This window comes from Malania oleifera, chromosome 11 (assembly GCF_029873635.1).
Source record: "Malania oleifera isolate guangnan ecotype guangnan chromosome 11, ASM2987363v1, whole genome shotgun sequence".
Taxonomy (NCBI): Eukaryota; Viridiplantae; Streptophyta; class Magnoliopsida; order Santalales; family Ximeniaceae; genus Malania; species Malania oleifera.
The window spans coordinates 3,932,270-3,952,370 of record NC_080427.1 but is presented as its reverse complement, the minus strand read 5'-3'; the positions used below and the strand labels follow the sequence as shown (position 1 = coordinate 3,952,370).

The 20,101-nt window shown below is 35.6% G+C and overlaps 1 protein-coding gene across 1 annotated transcript; it reads left to right on the top strand.

The window, feature by feature from the left end:
- Positions 1-4,195: 4,195 nt before the first annotated feature.
- LOC131143482 (uncharacterized protein At5g01610-like) lies at positions 4,196-19,571 on the top strand. Its single transcript, XM_058091813.1, has 4 exons — positions 4,196-4,304; positions 4,506-4,894; positions 14,838-14,892; positions 19,037-19,571. Exons 2-4 carry the CDS (start codon positions 4,808-4,810, stop codon positions 19,405-19,407), a joined length of 513 nt encoding a protein of 170 aa, XP_057947796.1. The 5' UTR covers positions 4,196-4,304; positions 4,506-4,807; the 3' UTR covers positions 19,408-19,571.
- The last annotated feature ends 530 nt before the right edge of the window (positions 19,572-20,101 follow it).

Genomic DNA, 20,101 nt, shown 5'->3' with positions numbered 1-20,101 from the left:
ATATAGTTTTATTCAGATAGTATCACAGATGGATATATATATATATATATATAAATACATATGTTTATTCATATCAGTATATATAGTAATTATAGAATATTATGTTTTCCTAAATGCTATAACATTCAGAGTATATAGACAGAATACACAGATAGAAAGTACAGACATATTATACAGTTATAGCATCAAGATGCTACAAATATTATAGTATTTATAGTACAAATTAATTGTGTTATGGTTATTTTGGAAACATAATGAAAATAGTAAAAAGAGTGTAGTATATATGTATATAGTATCAGATTCCTGTGGAAAGATTACAGACATATACAGTTTACAGAGCACGGTACCATTTCTATATACAGAATAGAGTGCAACCACATATCTCAAATAGTGTGTGGGTACCGTCAAACTGTGCTCGAAGAGGATGAAGCTCCTTAGTTCACTAGGTTGAGGGGGCCAGTTTGACGAGATAGTAGCTAATCCTGAGCTTAGGAGTGGATGCAATTTGGTCGGGCTGAGGTAGTGTAGAGTATGATGACATACATGTAGGGCCGACCAGAGTTAAGTCCTGCCTACGGGCCGCACAACCCTGTCATGAGGGGTCAAATCATGACATACAGAATTCAAGGGAAAGAGCACAGTTATGTATATGTATATGTATACAGTTTAAGGCATTTATTAAATATAGTATGGTATTAGCAGTATGAATGATAGAAAGTTCAGATGATACCAATATTTTAAGCTACTATACATGTGATATACGTGTTTTACAAATTTTCCAGATCATGCAGTTTTAAATATTATTATTATAGTTATACGACTCGGTCGCCACACACTAGTAGTAGCATATTTCCACTTACTGAGCATTGTCTCACCCCATTACTTTACCATTTTTCAAGTGAGCCAGTTAGGCGAGCAGATCAGGCTCGCGGATAGAGAGTTGACTTACTTACCTTGGTTGTAGGGTAAGTTTGTGATAGAGTTTTGTATTTTTGGGGTAGGTGATACTGGAGGGAGTTGTTTTATATGGCTATGGTATGAATGTACTGAATTCTAGTATTATATAGTATATATGGTTGTATGACTTATGTATCCACTGTGTAGGTATGGTTATGTATATATTCTTTAAAAATATATATATATATTGCTTTAAATTTTGAGGACGTTACATATCTCAATAAATGTTAATAGAATATCTGGTTCTACAAATTTGATTGAAGGTTCTAGAAAAGTTAATATAAAGTTACCTAATGGTACTTTATTACAAATTGATTAAGCTTTATATTCGAGCAGATCCAAAAGAAATTTGTTTAGTTTTAAAGATTTAAGACTCAATAAATATTATATTAAAACTACAAATGAAGGTAGTAAAGAATTTCTTTATATTACTTCTATTGTTTCTGGGAAGAAACAAATTTTAGAAAAACTGTCAACTTTATCTTTTGGATTGTATTATACAAAGATTAAAACAGTTGAATCATATAATGTCTTGCATCAGAAGTGCAACGACCCAAAGTTATTTACACTTTGGCATGATCGTTTTGGACAACTTGGAGATGTAATGATGCATAGAATCATTGAGAATTCACATGGTCATCCACTAAAGAACTAGAAAATTCTTTTATCAACTGATTTCTTGTGTATTTCTTAGAAATTATTTGTCATTTTAATGAAATAATATTCCCTACATTATGGGGAGAAAAATTAGTTCTGAAGTACAACATGAAATCATGTGGAATGACATGAATTTATCTTATTTAGATTCTCGCACAGATCATAAAGTGAACTTAAAGTGCAAAAGATTGTGCATTTGCAAGGGATTGCAAATTAGTTACCAGATTCTTTTGCAAATACCAAGGCTATATTAAAATCTCATATATATACTGCAAATATTCCAACACCCATTAATCTCTCTGAAGAACAACAGCCAGATAATGAACATAAACCACAAGTTAAGCATGTAAGGCCTGTTGGTGCAAAAAGATAAAACTCCCAAAAGGAGAAGATTGAAGTCTATAAACACTCCAGAAGAGGATACAAAGGTGGATAATCCATTTGACATTCACAAACCCATTTGTCCTGAAAATGAAATCCCTATTATAAAACCTCCTAAAGAGGAATCTCTTGAAGAGACATCCTTTAAAAAGAGGACAGGTGTCTGGAAATAATAATGAAATCTCAATTCATTACACAAGAGAAATATGAGATAGAAATAAAGTTATTGTCAACAACAAATTTGCATATGCTACTAACTACTGACATTACCAGAAGTAATGATGACATTATTAGAAGTAATGATGACATTACCAGAAGTAATAGCATTACCAAAAGTAATGAGGATCATGAACTTAAATCTGTTAATGAATTTTGATATAGAAGTGATTGGGAAAAATGGAAAGAGACTATCACATTAAAATTAAACTCTCTATTAAAAGAGAAATTTTTGGACCTATAGTCTATTTACTAGAAGATATCCAACTTGTTGGATACAAATGGGTATTTGTGCACAAGAAAAATGAAAATAATAAAACTACTCAATATAAAGCAAGACTTTTGGCATAAGGTTTCTCACAGAAACTCGAAATTGATTATGAGGAGACATATTCTCTCGTAATGGATGGAATCACTTTCAGATTCTTAATTAGGCCAGTAGTCGCTGAATGACTGAGCATGCGTCTTATGGATGTAGTAACAACATACCTATATATAAAGATCATTGGATGGTGAAATTTATATAAAAAATCCCTAAAGGATTTGAATTGCCTAAAGCAAAATTTAGAAATTTATGTTTAGTTAAACTCCAACATTCCTTATATGGATTAAAGCAATTTGGATGCCTGTGGTACAATCAATTAAGTACCTTGTGAAAGAAGGATTCATAAAAGATCCAATTTGTCCATGCGTTTTTATCAGAATCCATATTTGCTATAATTATTGTTTACGTTGGTAATTTGAAATTAGTTGGGACTACTGAAGAGCTCACTTAAATTGCTAATGATGGAATTTGAGATGAAAGATTTAGGAAAGACAAAATATTGTCTTAACATACATATTGAACATATAAATGGTGGAATTCTTGATCTAAATATATCGAAAAAGGTATTAAGGTAATTTTATATGGATAAAATTCATCCTTTGGGATCTCCAATGATGGTGTGTTTATGTTAAGAAAGATCAATTTCGATCTCATGATGAGGGGGAGGAATTGCTTGGTCTTGAAACACCATATTTAAGCCTCATAATGATGGGGAGGAATTACAAGGTCCTGAAGTACCATATTTAACTGTTAGTGGCTCTTTGATTTATCTAACAAATTGTACAAGATCTGAGATTGAATTTGCTGTAAGTCTACTAGCAAGATATAGCTCTGCTCATACTCGACAGCACTAGAATAAAGTTAAGCACATTTTGCGCTATTTGAGAGGTACATCTGATTTGAGTCTATTATACTCATTTGATTCCAAATCTCAATTAGTAGGATATGTAGATACTGGATATTTATATGATCTTCACAATACTAAATCTCAAACTTGATATGTATTTCTTTACGAAAAAACTGTTATATCTTGAAAATCAGTAAAGCAGACGATTACAGCAATATCCTCCAATCATTGTAAAATACTAGCTATCCATGGAATTAGTAGAGAATGCTTATAACTTCGATAAATGATTTCTCATATCCAAGAAAATTATGATCTTCAATCAATTAAGGATATCCCAACAATTTTGTATGAAAACAACACAGCATGCATGTATAATTCAACTGAAAGAAGGATACATTAAATGTGACAGAACGAAGCATATCTCTTATAAATTCTTTTATACACATAAATGGTGATATAGTTGTTTAGTAAATCCAATCAAGTGGTAATCTAGCAGATTTGTTCAAGAAAACTTTGCCTATTACAATATTCAAGAAATTTGTTCATCTAATCGGAACGAAACATCTTAAAGATATTAGCAGCAGGAGTTAATATATATATATATATATATATATATGAGTGACAGCTAAGGGGGCGTGTTATAAATGGATGGTTGTCTTCATGCGGCTGTCCCTCTCCCATTCATCATGTCTCCCTCATCTTTTCATCTTCTCTTTTATCTCTCCCACTCACTCCCATAAACAATAATTAAATGAAACCTCATCTGCTCCTCCCACATGCCTATATAAGGAGGGGTAGATTGTGAGAAAAAAGGAGTACACGTAGAAAAAAGAAGAAAATAGTAGCTGTGCGTAGAAAAGATGAGGAATAGTGGAATACATGCACAAAGAAATTGTGCATAGAAGAACAGAAGAGGAGAAGGTAAGTAGGAGGTGGATGAGAAATATATTTTTATACAAAGTAAGATATATATTGTAATACGTTCAAAATAGTGAAATTTTGATCTTATCTGTCCGTGTAGTAGGTATATTCATACCACGTAAAAATTCAGTCTCGTCTTAATTTATTTTTTTATTCGTTTCTATATATTTTATTATTAATTTTTATATTATTTTATAACAGTTTGGCTTGTCGCCAAAGTAAATTACTCGAAGCTCGGGGGGTCAAAGGTAAAATTCCGGCGGAAGTTCCACCACATAATACTCGCACCGGTGCGAGTATTATACTCGGGATTTTCCGCAGAAACAAACAAATTTACGGGGTGAACTTGAATTGCCGAAAAGTCGCACGCAGAACGAACGAGTCCCTCCTCTCCCCTTCCGTATCTCTTTGTGGAAATACCAGAGGGAAGAGGAGTCCTTTGGATCTCTTAGAGGGAGAAAGAGAATACCTTAATCATCTGACTGAGTGAAAGGGTTTGTCGAATGGATCAGATCTTGAACAAGGTGGGATCATACTGGTTCAGCCAGAAGGCCAACAAGGAAATCAACTCCGTCGGCGATGACATCAACGTATGCTTTATTCTGCCCAATTTCATTGAGATAGCTTTTAATCTTGTATGGATTTCAATTCCTTAATTTCACATGATTTTATTAATCTCGTCAGAAGGTTCTCTTTTTTAGTGCGTATTCTGCGGCCAAATCAGGGTTTTGTTGATTTAATTGGCTTGATTGTATGTAGCTCAAACCTCGATGGGTTATTTGAGGTAGTCTAATAAATGGTATATTGTAAATTTAAGGGATCAATAAAATTATAGAAGGTAAAAATGTGTAATTACGCTTCGTTATCCTGTGTTTTCGATGGAGTCGAGCTCAAATGGGTTAAGCGAAACTTTGGAACTGCTGGTGAGCAAAGTGAAATTGGGCCAAATCTGAGGTGGGTAAGGTGTGCTTATTCCATTATATAGTTATCATATTAAATTCTGGCGGTATTGTAAGGCAATTTTAGTGTAAAGTTATTCTCCAAACTAGATATATGAAATGAATTTCCTTTCATATCAGTATTCTATCCTTTCAAATTTCAATTTGCAGCTGGGTTCATGATTCTTTGGTGGCATTTGGATGTATGATTAAGAAATAAGTTTTTTGGCAAAATTGAGCCTTTGTACGATGATTGCTGGTATATTGGAATCATTCAAGAACGTTTTGGAAAAATTTTTTAGTCATTGAAACTGGCTCTGTATTTAACTGAAATGTATAGAAGCAATATTGAGGTGGTTGACCGCAGATACATCTAAACCATCAATCTAAATTAGTAACTTCTTTTTCTAGTTGTTCCTTTCTTTATAGAATTTCTGTGTATGAAAAATAAATTACCTAAAACAGTACACAGACGGCTTCTTAATTGCTGGATAGTGGACTAGAGTAAGGGGCTGAAGAGAGCATATAAGAATCATGTTATTGTGTACTATGAAATGTACATGAATGTAAACCAACTGCTTACAAGTTCGCTTTGAACCTCTATAAAGAAGATTAAGTATCTATAAAGATGGTTAAGTTGACTACTTGGCATTCACTAAATTTTAGAAACAATATTTGCACTTTGACAGGAGAAGCAGTTGATACAAGTGAATGCAGGTGCTGTTATCAATTGTATGACAGGATGATTCTGGGTTTCAAATGATAATATCAACTGTTATCGAGAATTTACTTCATCTGTTTGTCTAGCTGTTGATAACTTTTTTGGTTGATTGACTTGTCTAGATTTCAGAATTGGAAGTTGAACTCAGTTGTGGGATATATGCATTAGGTGACTTTCCATCTATAGAACTGTGATTTTGTGGGCTTGCTTGGAAGCTTTTTACATTTATTTCTTGTGATCAAGTAGTGATTCCATTGTGATATAATCATGGACTAATTTGTTGCTCTAGAAGATATATTATTTCATCTTCTTGGTAGTTTACTAGTTGGTAGTTGACATTCACAAAATTAGAATAATATTCGTACTTTGTAGGGGAAGAATTGATGCATCTGAAAGGAGCATCATTGTTAATTGTTTGATGGGGTAATTCTGGGTATCAAATGAGAGTATCTGAACAATAATTTCTATGGAGAATTTGTTTCAGCTGCTTCTCTGGCTTTGAAGTGTTCCTTGGCTGGTTGATATAAGTCTAGATTTCAGAATAGGAAATTGAACTGAGTTCCCGTATCTTTGTTCATCGGGTGATTATCAATTTTTATAACTGTGATTTTGTGGGACTTGGTTAGAAGATTTTAAGATGTGGTTCTTCTCTTCAAATATCGGTTTCATTTCCCCCACTTGGAATTTAGATGAAAAGAAGTTGTGATGCAGTGGCAGTATGAAGGAGTTACAGCCAAGAGAGAATTTGGAGGGGTAGACGAGACAAGAGGGGAAGAAGACGATACAGGTGGGAAAAAAACTCACACATGTTCATTTCAATTCAGATCCACAAAACCTAGCTTCCACATAGCTTTCATACCCTATTATAAAAAAGCCTAAATTACAAGAAATTACACATACCCCCTCAAGATACATGAAATTAAAAAAGAATCCCTAAAACAGACATATATTACGAAGCCCTCATAAACATAACCCCAGTTAATTATTCCTAAACCTATTGGGCTAAAATTCAATGATTCCTTAATCCATTTCTTTTTAATCAGCCTCCAAAGAGGGTCAATTAATTGCCCGTCCTCTTTTTCTATGTCAAATCTTTCCTATTTGCAAAAAATTGTGCCTCGAATTTTGAAATGTTTGACGATCAAACTAAGAAGCAATGAACCTGGACTCTCCAAGAGCCGGTGCTCAAGTGATGCAAGGAAACCTCATCCTTTTGGCAGTGTTAATGAAAGAAAAGACTTGAATTGAGAATTGTCATCCAAGAAAGCATAAAAAATGGCAAACTCAACAATAGGAATTTTTAGACGACTTTGGATGATTTCAAACACATGCATTTCCCTGTTTGTGGTGTCTTGAAGTTTAGTACCTTTGACGTGATCAATATTTGCATTTTCTTTTTCTTGGTTGGTAGGTAGAGGCATACAGCAAGCTTCAAAATAATTTTCCTACTGTTATAGTGAAAGATATGTGTTCTTATGTCCTTGAGTCACACTCAAATCATCTAATTAAGGAGAACCAAGGATCAAATGGCATCTTTGACGTGATCAATATTGGCATTTTCTTTTTCTTGGTTGGTAGGTAAAGGCATACAGCAAGCTTCAAAATAATTTTCCTACTGTTATAGTGAAAGATGTGTTCTTATGTCCTTGAGTCACACTCAAATCATCTAATCAAGGAGAACCAAGGATCAAATGGCTAATATTCATGGGTATGATGTCAATGCCAAACATTATCAAAGTGGTCACCCATTTGGATAGGAACCAAGCCTTCACTAATGTGTAAAGTAGTGTTATCAACCCATATGTCGTAAGGCTGTGGGTGGGGTTCAGGTTGAAGATGCATGAGTGACAACATTTATGAAATCACATTCATAGGGTATCTTCCGTCAATATGAATGATCTGCAAACATTTTCTCCTCACTTGAGAAACAATTTAATATTATGCTCAAAATTATGCTCAAAGTATGACAAAAGCTATTCCTTTTTCTCGTAATTTGTCACCTTGTTCTTTTTTCTTTTTTCCCTAAATAAGACCCTACAAAGAAGGGAATTTGGTTAAAATCAGCACGCAATTGAGTGCAGTTTAATGATTGGGCAGGATGATGATGTGGCAGGTCCTAATGTGGCAAATCTGCTGGTGTGTTTGATGATGTGGGTGAAGGTGGTGCTTGTGTGGTAGTTTAGGTAAAATTGTAGTCTGGATACGGGTAAGAAAAGAAAAGAGGCTGGGTTGTTTGATATTGAAGTAAATGGGGATGGTTTTTATTTATTTATTTATTTTTAAAGAAAGAGGCTTGAGGTTTTTAAGAGAGCAAAATGAGCCTATCTGAATAAAATGTTAAGGAGATGGGTACTGAGCTTTTCCCCCTAATTTTTTAAAATAAAGTTGGGCCTTGCTTTTGTAATGGATCGGGCCTTGTACAAGAGAGAGCCATGTCGGTTTTGGAGGAATATAGAAGGCAGAAAACAAGTGGGTGGGAAATTGTACTCGGTTCACAAGATTACACGTGGCAGCCAGTGCCTGAGATGTGTGGGGATTTGTCTAGCAGATTCTGGCAATGACCTGTGATGAGACAGCAGATCAAAGGATGGTGAGCTCAACTGTGCTGGTGATTTGCCATGAAAGTACTGGCAGAATGAGCAAGCAAGAACAGTAGTGGCTGGTGACGGAGGAATTGATGAGGAATCACTCAATAGGGAAAGAAATAGAATGAGAAGAGGGAATGAGGAAGAGGAGAAAACTGAAAAGGGAGAAGGGAGAAGGGAGAAGGGAGAAGAGAGAAGAATGTTGTTTCAAGGAAATTTGATTTTTTGCAGATGAAAAAGTGGCTGGAATTTAACAGAAAGGAGAGGAAGAAGAAGAATGATTGAGAGGAAAAAGGGGAATTGAAAATGGAAGAATATATATCTAGTTGGGTTCAAATACCAAATGATACTGTAGCATCATCAAGGAATCACAATCTAGAGGGAATTTGGGAGAGATTGAAGAGGGGAGAGGGGAAAAACTGACACATATTCACAAAAGCTAACTTCCATATGGCTTTCTTTCCCTATTTATAAGAAAGCCTAAATTACAAGAAATTACACATAAACCCCTAAAGAAACATGAAATTATAAAAGAATCCTTAAGACTTGCATATATTAAAAACAACCCCCCTCATAAACTTAACTCTAATCCTACATATATTTGGCTGAAATCCACTAATTCCTCAATCCAATTCTCTTTAATCAGCCTCCAACAGGGGTGTCCGTCCATTTACCTGCTTCTTGTTCTCCTTCAAGTTGTTAATTGAAGTAATCTTTGAACAATAACGAGCTCTTATTTTTATTGATTATTTTGGATGTTAGATATGTTCTTGCTGAAATTTTGTAACGTGGCATTTGGGAATATTAATATGGTATTGTGAATTTACAATTTCGTGAATTTGGACAAGTATAACATAAAAATGTATTGAGTTTTATTCAGATTCACATTCCCAATTTATGTTCTCGTTTTATATATTTGTACCATATTTAGATTATTTTGCCAGAGAAATTATTTGACATTCTTGATGAATAGAACTTTGTCTTAGTTTGAGATTCTGTCATCGATAAACTTGAGGTCCCTTCTGAGAGGATTGCTGGACGTGCAAGGATTGGCCTTAAGAAGCAATCACCAAGCAGTCATTCTTTTGCAGCATCAGCTAATATAGAAACTTATGGAAACTAAGCCTTCGACTCACTCTATCCCTTTGAAATTTTTTAGGCAACTGCTTTCCAGTTATCTCATATTTGTACTTAAAATGCTTCTATGGCTTTTGAAAGAAGGATAGGATTGTGGCAGCAAAAATGTTGGACTTAAATACATTATATTAATTGATTGTATAAATGCTGATAGACGAAGAAGGTTGATGCTGTTAACTGTTAACTTTTTATCGGTTTTTCATTGTTTGAAGTAGACCAAAGTCTTTCTAGTGTTCTGTAGTCTTAAATTTGTGTTTTTATAGGTTACTCATATTTTGTTAACAGATAAAAAGATTTGTCAATTGCGGTGTGTATGAATTTGGCGACAGTTTGGTTCTTCTGCACCTTATGCACTAGCATCTGCAGCATTCTTTTCAATGTACTGGATCTACATTGTCTGTTCACAAATTTTCACATGCCCCTGGGCTCGGGGTTAGGTGCATAATGTTGATCTGTGTTGGATTCATGGAACTTAGAGTTTGGCCCCCTTTTTTGGGTGAACTTCTTCTATTTTCAAGAAGTGAAAGTTTGGTACAGCACAATGTTAAACTTTTTTTTTAGCTTTTAAACACCTAGCTTTTAGTTAGTCTTTTATTTTTATTTTTTATTTTTATTTCATTTTATTTTGTTTTTGGAGAGCCTTCGAAAGTTATAGATTTAAAGCTTTTAAAGCGATTGCCTCCCAATGTAGAGTGAGTTTGTCCCCTCTTGTTTCGACGAACTTCTCCTTTCAATAAGTAAATGACATTTGTTAAACTGCCTTTTCATCTTTTATAAAGCAAGCTTTTGCTTTTTCTGGGAACTTCTAAAATTGACTAAATTTTCCACGCAATATTTATACCTCCTAAAATGACATACCTATTTTTGTTGTTTTAGACATTTTAGTCAGCTTACAGCATTTTTCCCAAACACACAGGATCAGCTTTTCCCCCCCTTTCTACTGGCTCTTTGGGGGAGGGCAGACCATGCCTTATTGAGACACATGATTTATGTGCAGACGTAGGAAGCTAGGAATCATGGGTTAAAGGCTAAACATTGTTTAGTGTTTATGTATTGAGGGTTTAATGTGTAATGGTGCCTTTTTAGTTAATTGTAGGGTGTATAAATATTGAGCAATTGTGTTTTGCAACAATCAATTGACAATTTGAAATCAATCCAAATTTCCCTTGTGTCTTTCCTCCCTTTTAATGTACGACACTCTTCTTTCTCCTTCATTCTTCTTTCTTCTTCTCCCCCTCTTCTTTGTTCTCTTCTTCCTTTTTCTTCCTTCTTTCTCTCTGTTCTCTCCCATCTCCCTGCTGCCTTTGCTTTTAGAGCCTGAATTCAAATCACACCCTTATAAATTCTTGAAAATTAGAGCCATCAAATCCACAACCTTCTGATTCTCTTCTATTAACCCATCCATGCCAACATGAAGCTCTCCAAAATCACTGACTGACCAGATGCTGTACTATTCACAGCCATAAAATAGTTGGAAAGTTACTAGCGTTTCATATTTTCAAACGCCACTTTGCTGGAAAGATTTTGCAACCCCTCTGCCACTGTAAGAGATAGAACCCTCCTAAAGCCCAATGCCAGGCCTTTGCCACCATTCAGCGGACAGAGTATCATCACATGCCAACTAAAGTATTTCCTGCTTTTGGCCCTTTGATTTGTTAGCCTTGCCAGAGTTGTCTTGTTACCCCACCACAATCACTAACATGATCCTCACCCTACAATCTGCCATCGGAAAGTCAGCACTGGCAGCTCATGTGCTTCATCCATCGGCAACATACGCTTGACTCATTTCAGACCTCTCCAGCTATTTGTGGAACATGATAAATTGTTCTGAATCATGAGAACTTGACCTAGCCATGATATTTTTATTTTTTCACAATATTTGACTTTGATCATTTTGGACTGTTTGTGTGCAGTGCTTGAGGATAATGTTATGAAATTCTGAAAGGTTTTAACCTCAGTATTTTTGAGAAAATTTCGGGATTAAAGATTAACATTTCTAAAAGTGGGGTTGTGGGTTTGAACATAGGAAGGGGTGACCTTGAGGTTTTCGCTAATTTTTATAATTCTACTACTCTAGAATGGCCTCTTATTTGGGTCTTCCTTTGGGTGGTAGTCCCAACTCAAATATTTTGAGATCTGATGGTGAAGAGAGTGGGGAGCAAACTTGGAAAGTTGGAAGAGACCATTTTTATCTTTAGGTGGTCGCTAGGGGTGTAATCGGTTTATTATGGTTTGGTTATGGGCCAAACCGAAAATCGAACCGAATCTTACAGTTTTTAGTATTTCCAAATTGAAACCAAAACCGAAACCAAACCAAACTTATTATCCCCTAGAGAATCGAACGTTCAGTGGTTCGGTTACGGTTTTTTAGGTTTTTAACCAATTTTTTAAATATTCAACAATTTTTTTTTTCACAAGGCTTGTTGAGAATCTATTGGGCATTCTGTTGAGCCTTCGCGCCTTCAACAGAGAAGAGGTTGGGAGGAGGTGGTCGCTGGCTTGGCCAAGTAGGGGACTGCGGGACTGGGGAGGGACAGACTTGTCACTTGAGCAAAGAAGAGCCTTCGAGCCTTTGTCAAAAAGCCAGGATCGAGGCTTTTGCTTGTGGTTTGCTAGGTTGGAGACTTGGAGGCTTTTGCTTCGATTTGTAGACTGCACTCTGCAGAGATGGCCGTCGCTGGCCTGGCCGAGTGGTGACTGGGGGGGAGGCAAAGGCAGGGTGGCAACGGCGCATTGCAGCACAGAGGTAGAGGGGAATGGGGATCAGCCGATTGAGTGAGAGCTTGGCTGCTTGAGAAATAAGAGTGAAAGAAACCCTAGTCAGGGAGGGAGGCAGAGGTAGGGCGGCAGCGGCACAGCATAGAGGCAGAGGGGAATAGGGATCGGCCGATTGGGTGAGAGCTTGGCTGCTTGAGAAATGAGAGTGGAAGAAACCCTAGTCCCTATATTCATTTATATTAAGGGACCGGATCCTGTGTGGCACAACCATGGATTCACTTATATTAATGGACCAATCATATATTTATACATACTAATTATATTAATTTATATATATAATTTAAATTTAAATCGGTTTTTTGGTTTTCCGGTTCGATTATATTTTGGAAACTGAAACTGAATACCGAAAAACCAAACAGCTTGTGATTTCAGTCTAGTTTTTTAATTTTCAGTAATTTTTGTACACCCCTAGTGGTCACATTACTCTCATTAGTGCTGTCCTTTCTAATATCCCACTTGATTTCCATTTCACATTAGTTTTTAGTATTCCGGTGGGGGTGGCTGCTGCCTTGGAGAGGATATTGAGAGATTTATTCTTGTTGGGTATAGGGGAAGAGAGGAGAGATCGTCTTAATAGTTGGGAGAAGGTTAGATGACATCAGTTTGAAGGCAGGTTGGCCTAGGGAATTTGGTATCTAAAAACATCTTCCTAGTTGGAAAGTGGTTGTTGAGGTTCTCCTTGGAGGTTGGTTCTGTTTGGCACATGGTTATTAAGCACGAGCATGGATTGCATCGGAATGTTTGGGATAATAAAGGGAGTGGCAATGTGTCTTATGCAAGCCCTTGGAAGTTCCACTTTTTTTACCCGGTTACCTGTTTTTGTGTTGGGAATCAGAATTTTACTCGGTTTTGGAGGATGTTTGGGTTGGTGAGGTTCCGTTGGAGTCTTTGGTCCCTCACCTTTTTAGACTTTCCACCATGTATAATGCATTGATTAGTGGTTTCTTTTCTTTTGAGGGGTTTCTCTCTCTTGGGGTTTTCATTTGTTAGGAATCTCAATTAGAAAGAGATTGATGATTTAATTGTTTTGATGAAAGTGTTGGAATTCTTTGTACCCCAATCGGGAATGCTCGAGGTTTTTATTTGGGAGTCCTTCTAGCTCTTTCTCCACGAAATCCTTTCTTTCCCAATTGTTGAAAATTCCAAACCCTTCTTATTTCCCCTGAACCATTTATTTGGAAGGCTAAGATTCCTCTGAAAATCAGGCATTTATGTGGATTGTGGCTCTCAACACTCTTAATACTGATAGAAAAAATAAAAAATAAAGAAAATCCACATGACTTTATTTATTGGAAATAGAAAATTTAAGAATGGTGAGTCTAGATTAAAAAAGAAATGAAAATCATCACAATTACATAGCAAATTCTATGTATTTCATACTGGCATGATGTCAAAATCATCAACCTTGATCTCCTTGTATAGTCAAAACAGTTTCTTCAAGCAATTGGCTTGCCCTAGGCTGGGATTCTTAGCATGCGGCATTTTTAGATATTTAGACTTAGTAATATATCTCAAGATTTTCTCAATCATGAAATTTATAAGCCTAGTTAATATCAAGTAAAAGGATAACAAAGATGGCGGTAATAAATTCCAAAAGTCAAAACCACCCCAGTAACACAACTGAAATTAAAAATATAAACAAGGACCAAAAGGATAAAATATGCGATTTTTCTGGTTCACACCCTAATTACAATAAAAGAGAATTCACCTTTTGGAGTTGTAGAATTGATGTACTGGAGCTGTACATTGGGTCTTGAACTTGGTGGGGTTTGCCTCCCTTGCCCTCCTTTTCTCGTCCAAATTCCAAAGAAATCTGTCTCTCTATCGTTCAGTGGCCAAATCATCCTCCTTTCTTTTCAAAATGGATGGTATTGATGAAAAAAGTAATTTGCGATCCACGTTATCTATTTCTTCTGCAATGGACAAGATTGATATGGATGCTATGTAGTCTGCAATAAATGACAAAGCCATGCAGTCATGTTTGGGCAGTTGAAATGGAATCTTTCTGTTTTATTATTTTTTATTTTTTCCTTTTCAATTTGCATTTGATAGCATAAAAATTATGTAAATCATCTGTTGTGACTCATGATGGAAATTAAATTCATTGGCACAAATGATGCTTAATCCCAAAATTAGTCCAATACATGCAACAATTTATGAAATAGAATCATTTGGAATTTTCTAAAAAATTGAAGGACTTGTTTCAAGTTCTATTTTAAAGATCATGAAATCTTTCCATTTCTTTCATGGACAACTAAATTCATTTTTTGTGACTACCTTTTCGTCTCCTTGCAGCAAGGTTTGCATGTGGTATTCTAGAAGCTTACCTTTTTTATGCTAACATTTTTTTTTTTTTGGTTATTTCTATGATTAGTCATTGTCAAACAGCATCGAAGGAGGGACCAAGTGGTTGGTTAACAAACTCAAAGGTGTGTTCTGCACATGCTTTGTTTATTTTGTTTTAGTATTTTAATTTCATGTCTTTGCATGTGAAAACAGAAAAGAAACCTAAGAAAAATGAAGATGGTCAGTTTTCAGTATCTTTCTATATTTTCATTGTTGGAGAATTTTATTTATTTTAAATTGTCAGATGGCAAGGCTTATATCACTAGGTAGAAAAAATTAGACATTTAGAGTCAAACTATGTAAAAGGTTTACAGATTCTACCACTAGGATCAATGGCGATGATAAGATGTTTCTTGTGGCTCGAGTCTGAAAAATGTTGCTTCACCTCCAATCTTTATTTCCTTCAACCTTGTGGGAAGAGCAGTGATGTCAAAGTATTAAACAAACTCTCACATTGCCATCTTTATCTATAAATCTATAAGTCACTGAGGGGTTCATTTTTTTGTGTTTTTTCTTTTTGGCAATGCCATTAACTAATTAGGACCCTGTGCAAGTTGGTGCCCGAAAACTTGGCATTTGAAACATTTAATTGCTAGTTGCACCTTAAAAGCTGGCCCAGAGTGCTCTCATGTCTTCCATGGGCAGTAGTGTGAACACCTTCACCAATTGCTCAATTCTTGTTTTGCATAATTCCTCTAGGAATTTTCTTGAACCATATGATTGACATAGCTGTAGGAGGATTATGCTGTATATCCTGCTTGATCTGAGTAGCAACCTCAAATGCATCACAACTGTAAAAAGATAACATGCAGCAAGTTTGGTTGCAGTAGCTGGCTTCAATCCTTCCTGTATAGCAATTAACTTCTCTTCTTTCCACCCCATGTGCACAAGCAGCCAAATGATGGATTCTATGACTGTAATTGCTACTATTGTATCTTTTCCTTCAAATCAAGGAGTTCTTGACATGCTGTTTAATCCTATGTTCTGATGTCACCACATCTTATCTTTGTATCTGATCTTCTGGCATTTAGGAGGTACAAACTGCACCTTCTTTGCTTACTTCATCTCATCCCATGTTCTGGTGTCACTGTATCTTCTCATTCTATAGATCTGCTGTTTAATCTTCCAAATTTGATCAGTTCCCTTCAATTTGGATTCAATCAAATGCAATTTTCGAGCTTCATTCATGTCATACAACCAAAAATAACTCTCTAAATAATACACCTAGTCATCAAATTCATTAGGACCACTATCACCATCACCATTGAAATTAGAAACTTCCAATTTAAATTTCCTATTCAAGTGGGCTTCCCTTTTTCTTTTTTTTTAAAGTGATCATTACAGTCTTCATGCTGCTTTAAGATGTGGGAAATGACAGTTGTTGTACTTTTCTGTAGGAGAGTCAATTTGGCGGGAAAAAAGAAAAAGAAAAAGAAGTGTTAAAAGGAAATGATCTAGGTTAATTTGGGCTTAGGTGGGAAGGGATTGAATTTATTTTTTTGGGATGATGTTGGGCTGGACCCAAGAATAAAAAGGAAAGATGGATTGGGCTGTCTTTGTTGAAAAGAATTATGGATGAAAAGCTTTTTTTTTTTAAATAATTAATTTGTAGCCAGAAGTATGCAAACATAGTTCCTGGATGAATAAAAATGAAGGGACAGGAATGAAAGAGAGAAGGAACATGGGAAATCTGCTGCCGCAACAGCCACACACAGATCGCTGTTGAATGACGTGTGTGCAGTGTTTTCGGATGACTTCTGGCAACCACCAGCTTCTGGTGGCACGTGACAGCACTTGTGGTGTTTTCTAGTGATGAAATTTCAGTAAGGAGCCAATCTGTGGTTCTACTCTCGATGGCGCCGGTACTGTATGCAATTGAGGATTTAAGTGCTGAAATGAAATTAGGCAGTGATGGGTAAGAATTACTGATGATTTGTTTTGTTTACTAACTTTTAATGTAAGGATGTTTTGACAGTAGAGAGGGGAAGCTACTGATAAGCAAAGGACCTAAGATGAAGATTTTGTTTTGTTTCACTACAACACTTGTGGAGGGAAGAAATTATTACTGTTGAAGGAAGATTGGAAATTAAAACAAGAGTGAGGAAAATGAAGATTGGGGGAATAGAAGATGAATAGTTCAGGATTGGTAGAGATATCGAATTTGGGCTCCGATACCAAATGATGCAAAAACAAGAAGAGAGAAAGGAGAGTGAAGGAAGAAGAACATTTGATGGGGAAACTTTTTTCTAAATTCAAATTCGCAAAAAATTCATAAAACCCATTAATATAAAGTCAATGAAAATTAAGAAAGTTACAAACCAACTCTTAAATGCGCATATTTACAAACCAACCCCCTACATAAATGTAAGATAGCCGGCTTCCGGCCCTACATCATAGAGAAGCTCCACAATCATGTACCCATGAAGTCCCCATTGAACACATAAAATGTTACTTAACCAAAGAAAAATGTTCTTTAGCCAAAGAATTCCTTGCTTTGATGGTTTGTTTGTAGAAATATTTATACATAAATTGCAGATTATAATTGCATAGTTTTTCCAAAGCAACATTTGGATTTGCAAATAACCCGACGGATGTTCTTTTCATGCCCAAACCAAGGTACCCTGACAAAGTGCATACACTCGGCAGCCACTGTGTTGTGCGATGTGAACAGTGAGCTTCTGTAGGAGCATCACTGGTGATCCTTGCACCACAAGGGTGTGTGCCCATCTGTGCTGTTGGTACCGTTGAGTGATGACAGAGGGTAAATATTGCTTGCTTACCTTCAAGATTTGTTTGATTATAGAGAGAGTGCAGTGTGACTGACTTCTTCTCACGATTTGTTACATTCATAAGTCCATAACCTACGCCTTCTACTAGCATACTACTATTAATGGTTTTTGGGTAGGAGGTTTGATCATGATGCATATCCTTTACTATTTCATCAAGAAGGAGCAAGTTATCATCTAAAGATCTTCCACTAAGCTAGCAGAAATGTACTGCTGGAACATTTATTATTAGGCAGGATGATTCCTTTGATGGACTTAGATCATCCTTTGATGGTGGACTTGGTGCCTTCTGCTACTGGATTGATCTATTTGACCTTACTTGGAGGCCACTTCCAAAGAAGAGGGTTTGGGGTATGTTGGGGCTTAAACTGAAAGTTCATGATCATGGGTGTATTTTATTAGCAAGGCTTATGTTTTTTTGTATGGAAGTGACTTTGGTATTTTCTTAATTTTTATTGCCTATGTATATATTAATAGGTGGTTGTGAGCACCTCTTTTTTTCATTTTCCTTTTTTGCGAATTTGATCTTGTAAAATGTTTTTTCACCATCAATCATCTTCTTTCTTCTTATATCCCCCTCTTGATTTTGCATCTCTATGTTGAGGGGGTGGCATTTTTTGAGACTGTGATTGTTAGTTCTGCTATAGGACTAGCAGATGGGGGCTGGTTCACAGATGGGGCAAGAACTAAAAGCCCCTCTCAGGGTGGGGCTCTGGAAGGCCATTATGCCTGATGGGCCTCCCCATGAAACAAAACAGAAAATGACCCATTGAAATAAGTTAGTGCACTTGCATGAACTTTTACAGAAGTTAGGGGTGTCGTAAAACAGTTTTCTTTTTCCATTTTCAAAATTATCCAAATAATTACAAAACTGGCACCTTATTTTCCTGATTTTCAAGGTTCACCTAAGAAATACTGAAAAAAAAAAAAAAAAATTGTTTTCCAACTTTCCTTCACAAAATTGGAAAACTGGAAAACAAGCTGGCATTTTTGTAATTATTTAGAAAACTAGAAATGGAAAATAGAACTGTTTTCCTGAAGTAAACAGGGCCTAGGTTTTCTATCAATTTTTATTGCTTGTAAACTGTGTGCCTGTTAATGTGATCACAACTTGATTAAAATCATTTCTTGTGTTTTAGATTCATATTATCCATGATATAGTTTTTTAGATTGTTTTTAAATTTTTGCTGGTGAATGCTTTGATGCAAATGTATATGAATTAGTGAATTCCCTCCTAAACATATCTATTGAGGCAACTGTTACGTCATGTGGTTTGGACTGGCTATTTTTGGTCCTTCATTCAATGCTCCAGGTGTATTATTCATCTGATTTGGCAAACTAAATGATGTTTATACAAGCATTAATTCGGTACGTAAAGAAAAGTTTTTAAATTTTTTGAGCTCCGTTTGTACTGAATTAGATTAAAATTCGTTCTTTATAGGAAAAATGCAAAAGCCATTGCAAGAGCTGCTAAAGGAGTATGACATGGCTGTTGGTATCTTCCCTCGTGATGCCACCAACTATGAGTTCAATGAAGAGACGGGAAAGCTTACGGTCTACATACCATCTATTTGTGAAGTGGGCTACAGGGACTCGTCTGTATTGCGTTTTTCCACCATTGTAACTGGATATCTTGAGAAAGGTAAGCTGGCTGACATAGAGGGAATGAAAACGAAGGTGATGATTTGGGTAAAAGTAACATCCATCTCATCCGATGGTTCGAAGCTCCATTTCTCAGCTGGGATGAAGAAAAGCAGGAGCAGAGAGGTTTACGAGGTTCTTAGAGATGGAATAAGTGTAGATAAGTTTTAAGATGGTGAGAAACGAGAATGTTTGTGTGAATTAAAAATGAGTAAACTTGTCATCTCTGTGAAGTAGAGCTCTGTACCCTATTGCTTGTACCCTTATGCCATTGGTTATGTACTTATCTAAGTACAAGCGCTGTTTCAATTGAAAAATGCATGTTGGTTTTGACAGCGTTGGATATGCTCCTTGATTTTTCAAATTTTGGTTTGGGTTGAGGATTGCACTTAAACATAAAATTTTAAACATCACATTTTTCTATCCTTGTATGTTTTGTTGAGAATTAAAAAAATAATTATAATTGCACCAACCCAAAATCGAACCTGGGTCTGCACTTGGCAGAGTACCATGTTAGCTCTTTCAATTCATATGATTAATTAACATGGATATTGTGTTTTAAAATACATAGTTTGAGATTTGGAGATTGAAATTGTGTTTCTGGCTTGTTATTTCATAGAAAAACTCAACATAAATAAAAACAAATTATTCTTAATACTCTTGATTTGTTTTGTACGCAAAAATGGAATAGAATAGAATGGAACTAGTCTTTATAATTTCACATTTTTGTCATATGATTTTTTTTATTATATTCCATTCTCATTTTATTCTATTTTTTCCCTACATATCAAACATCAAGTCTCCACTTATTTTTGTTATTATTTTCAATTATATATGTTTTAAATTGTGTTTGGAGATAGATTTC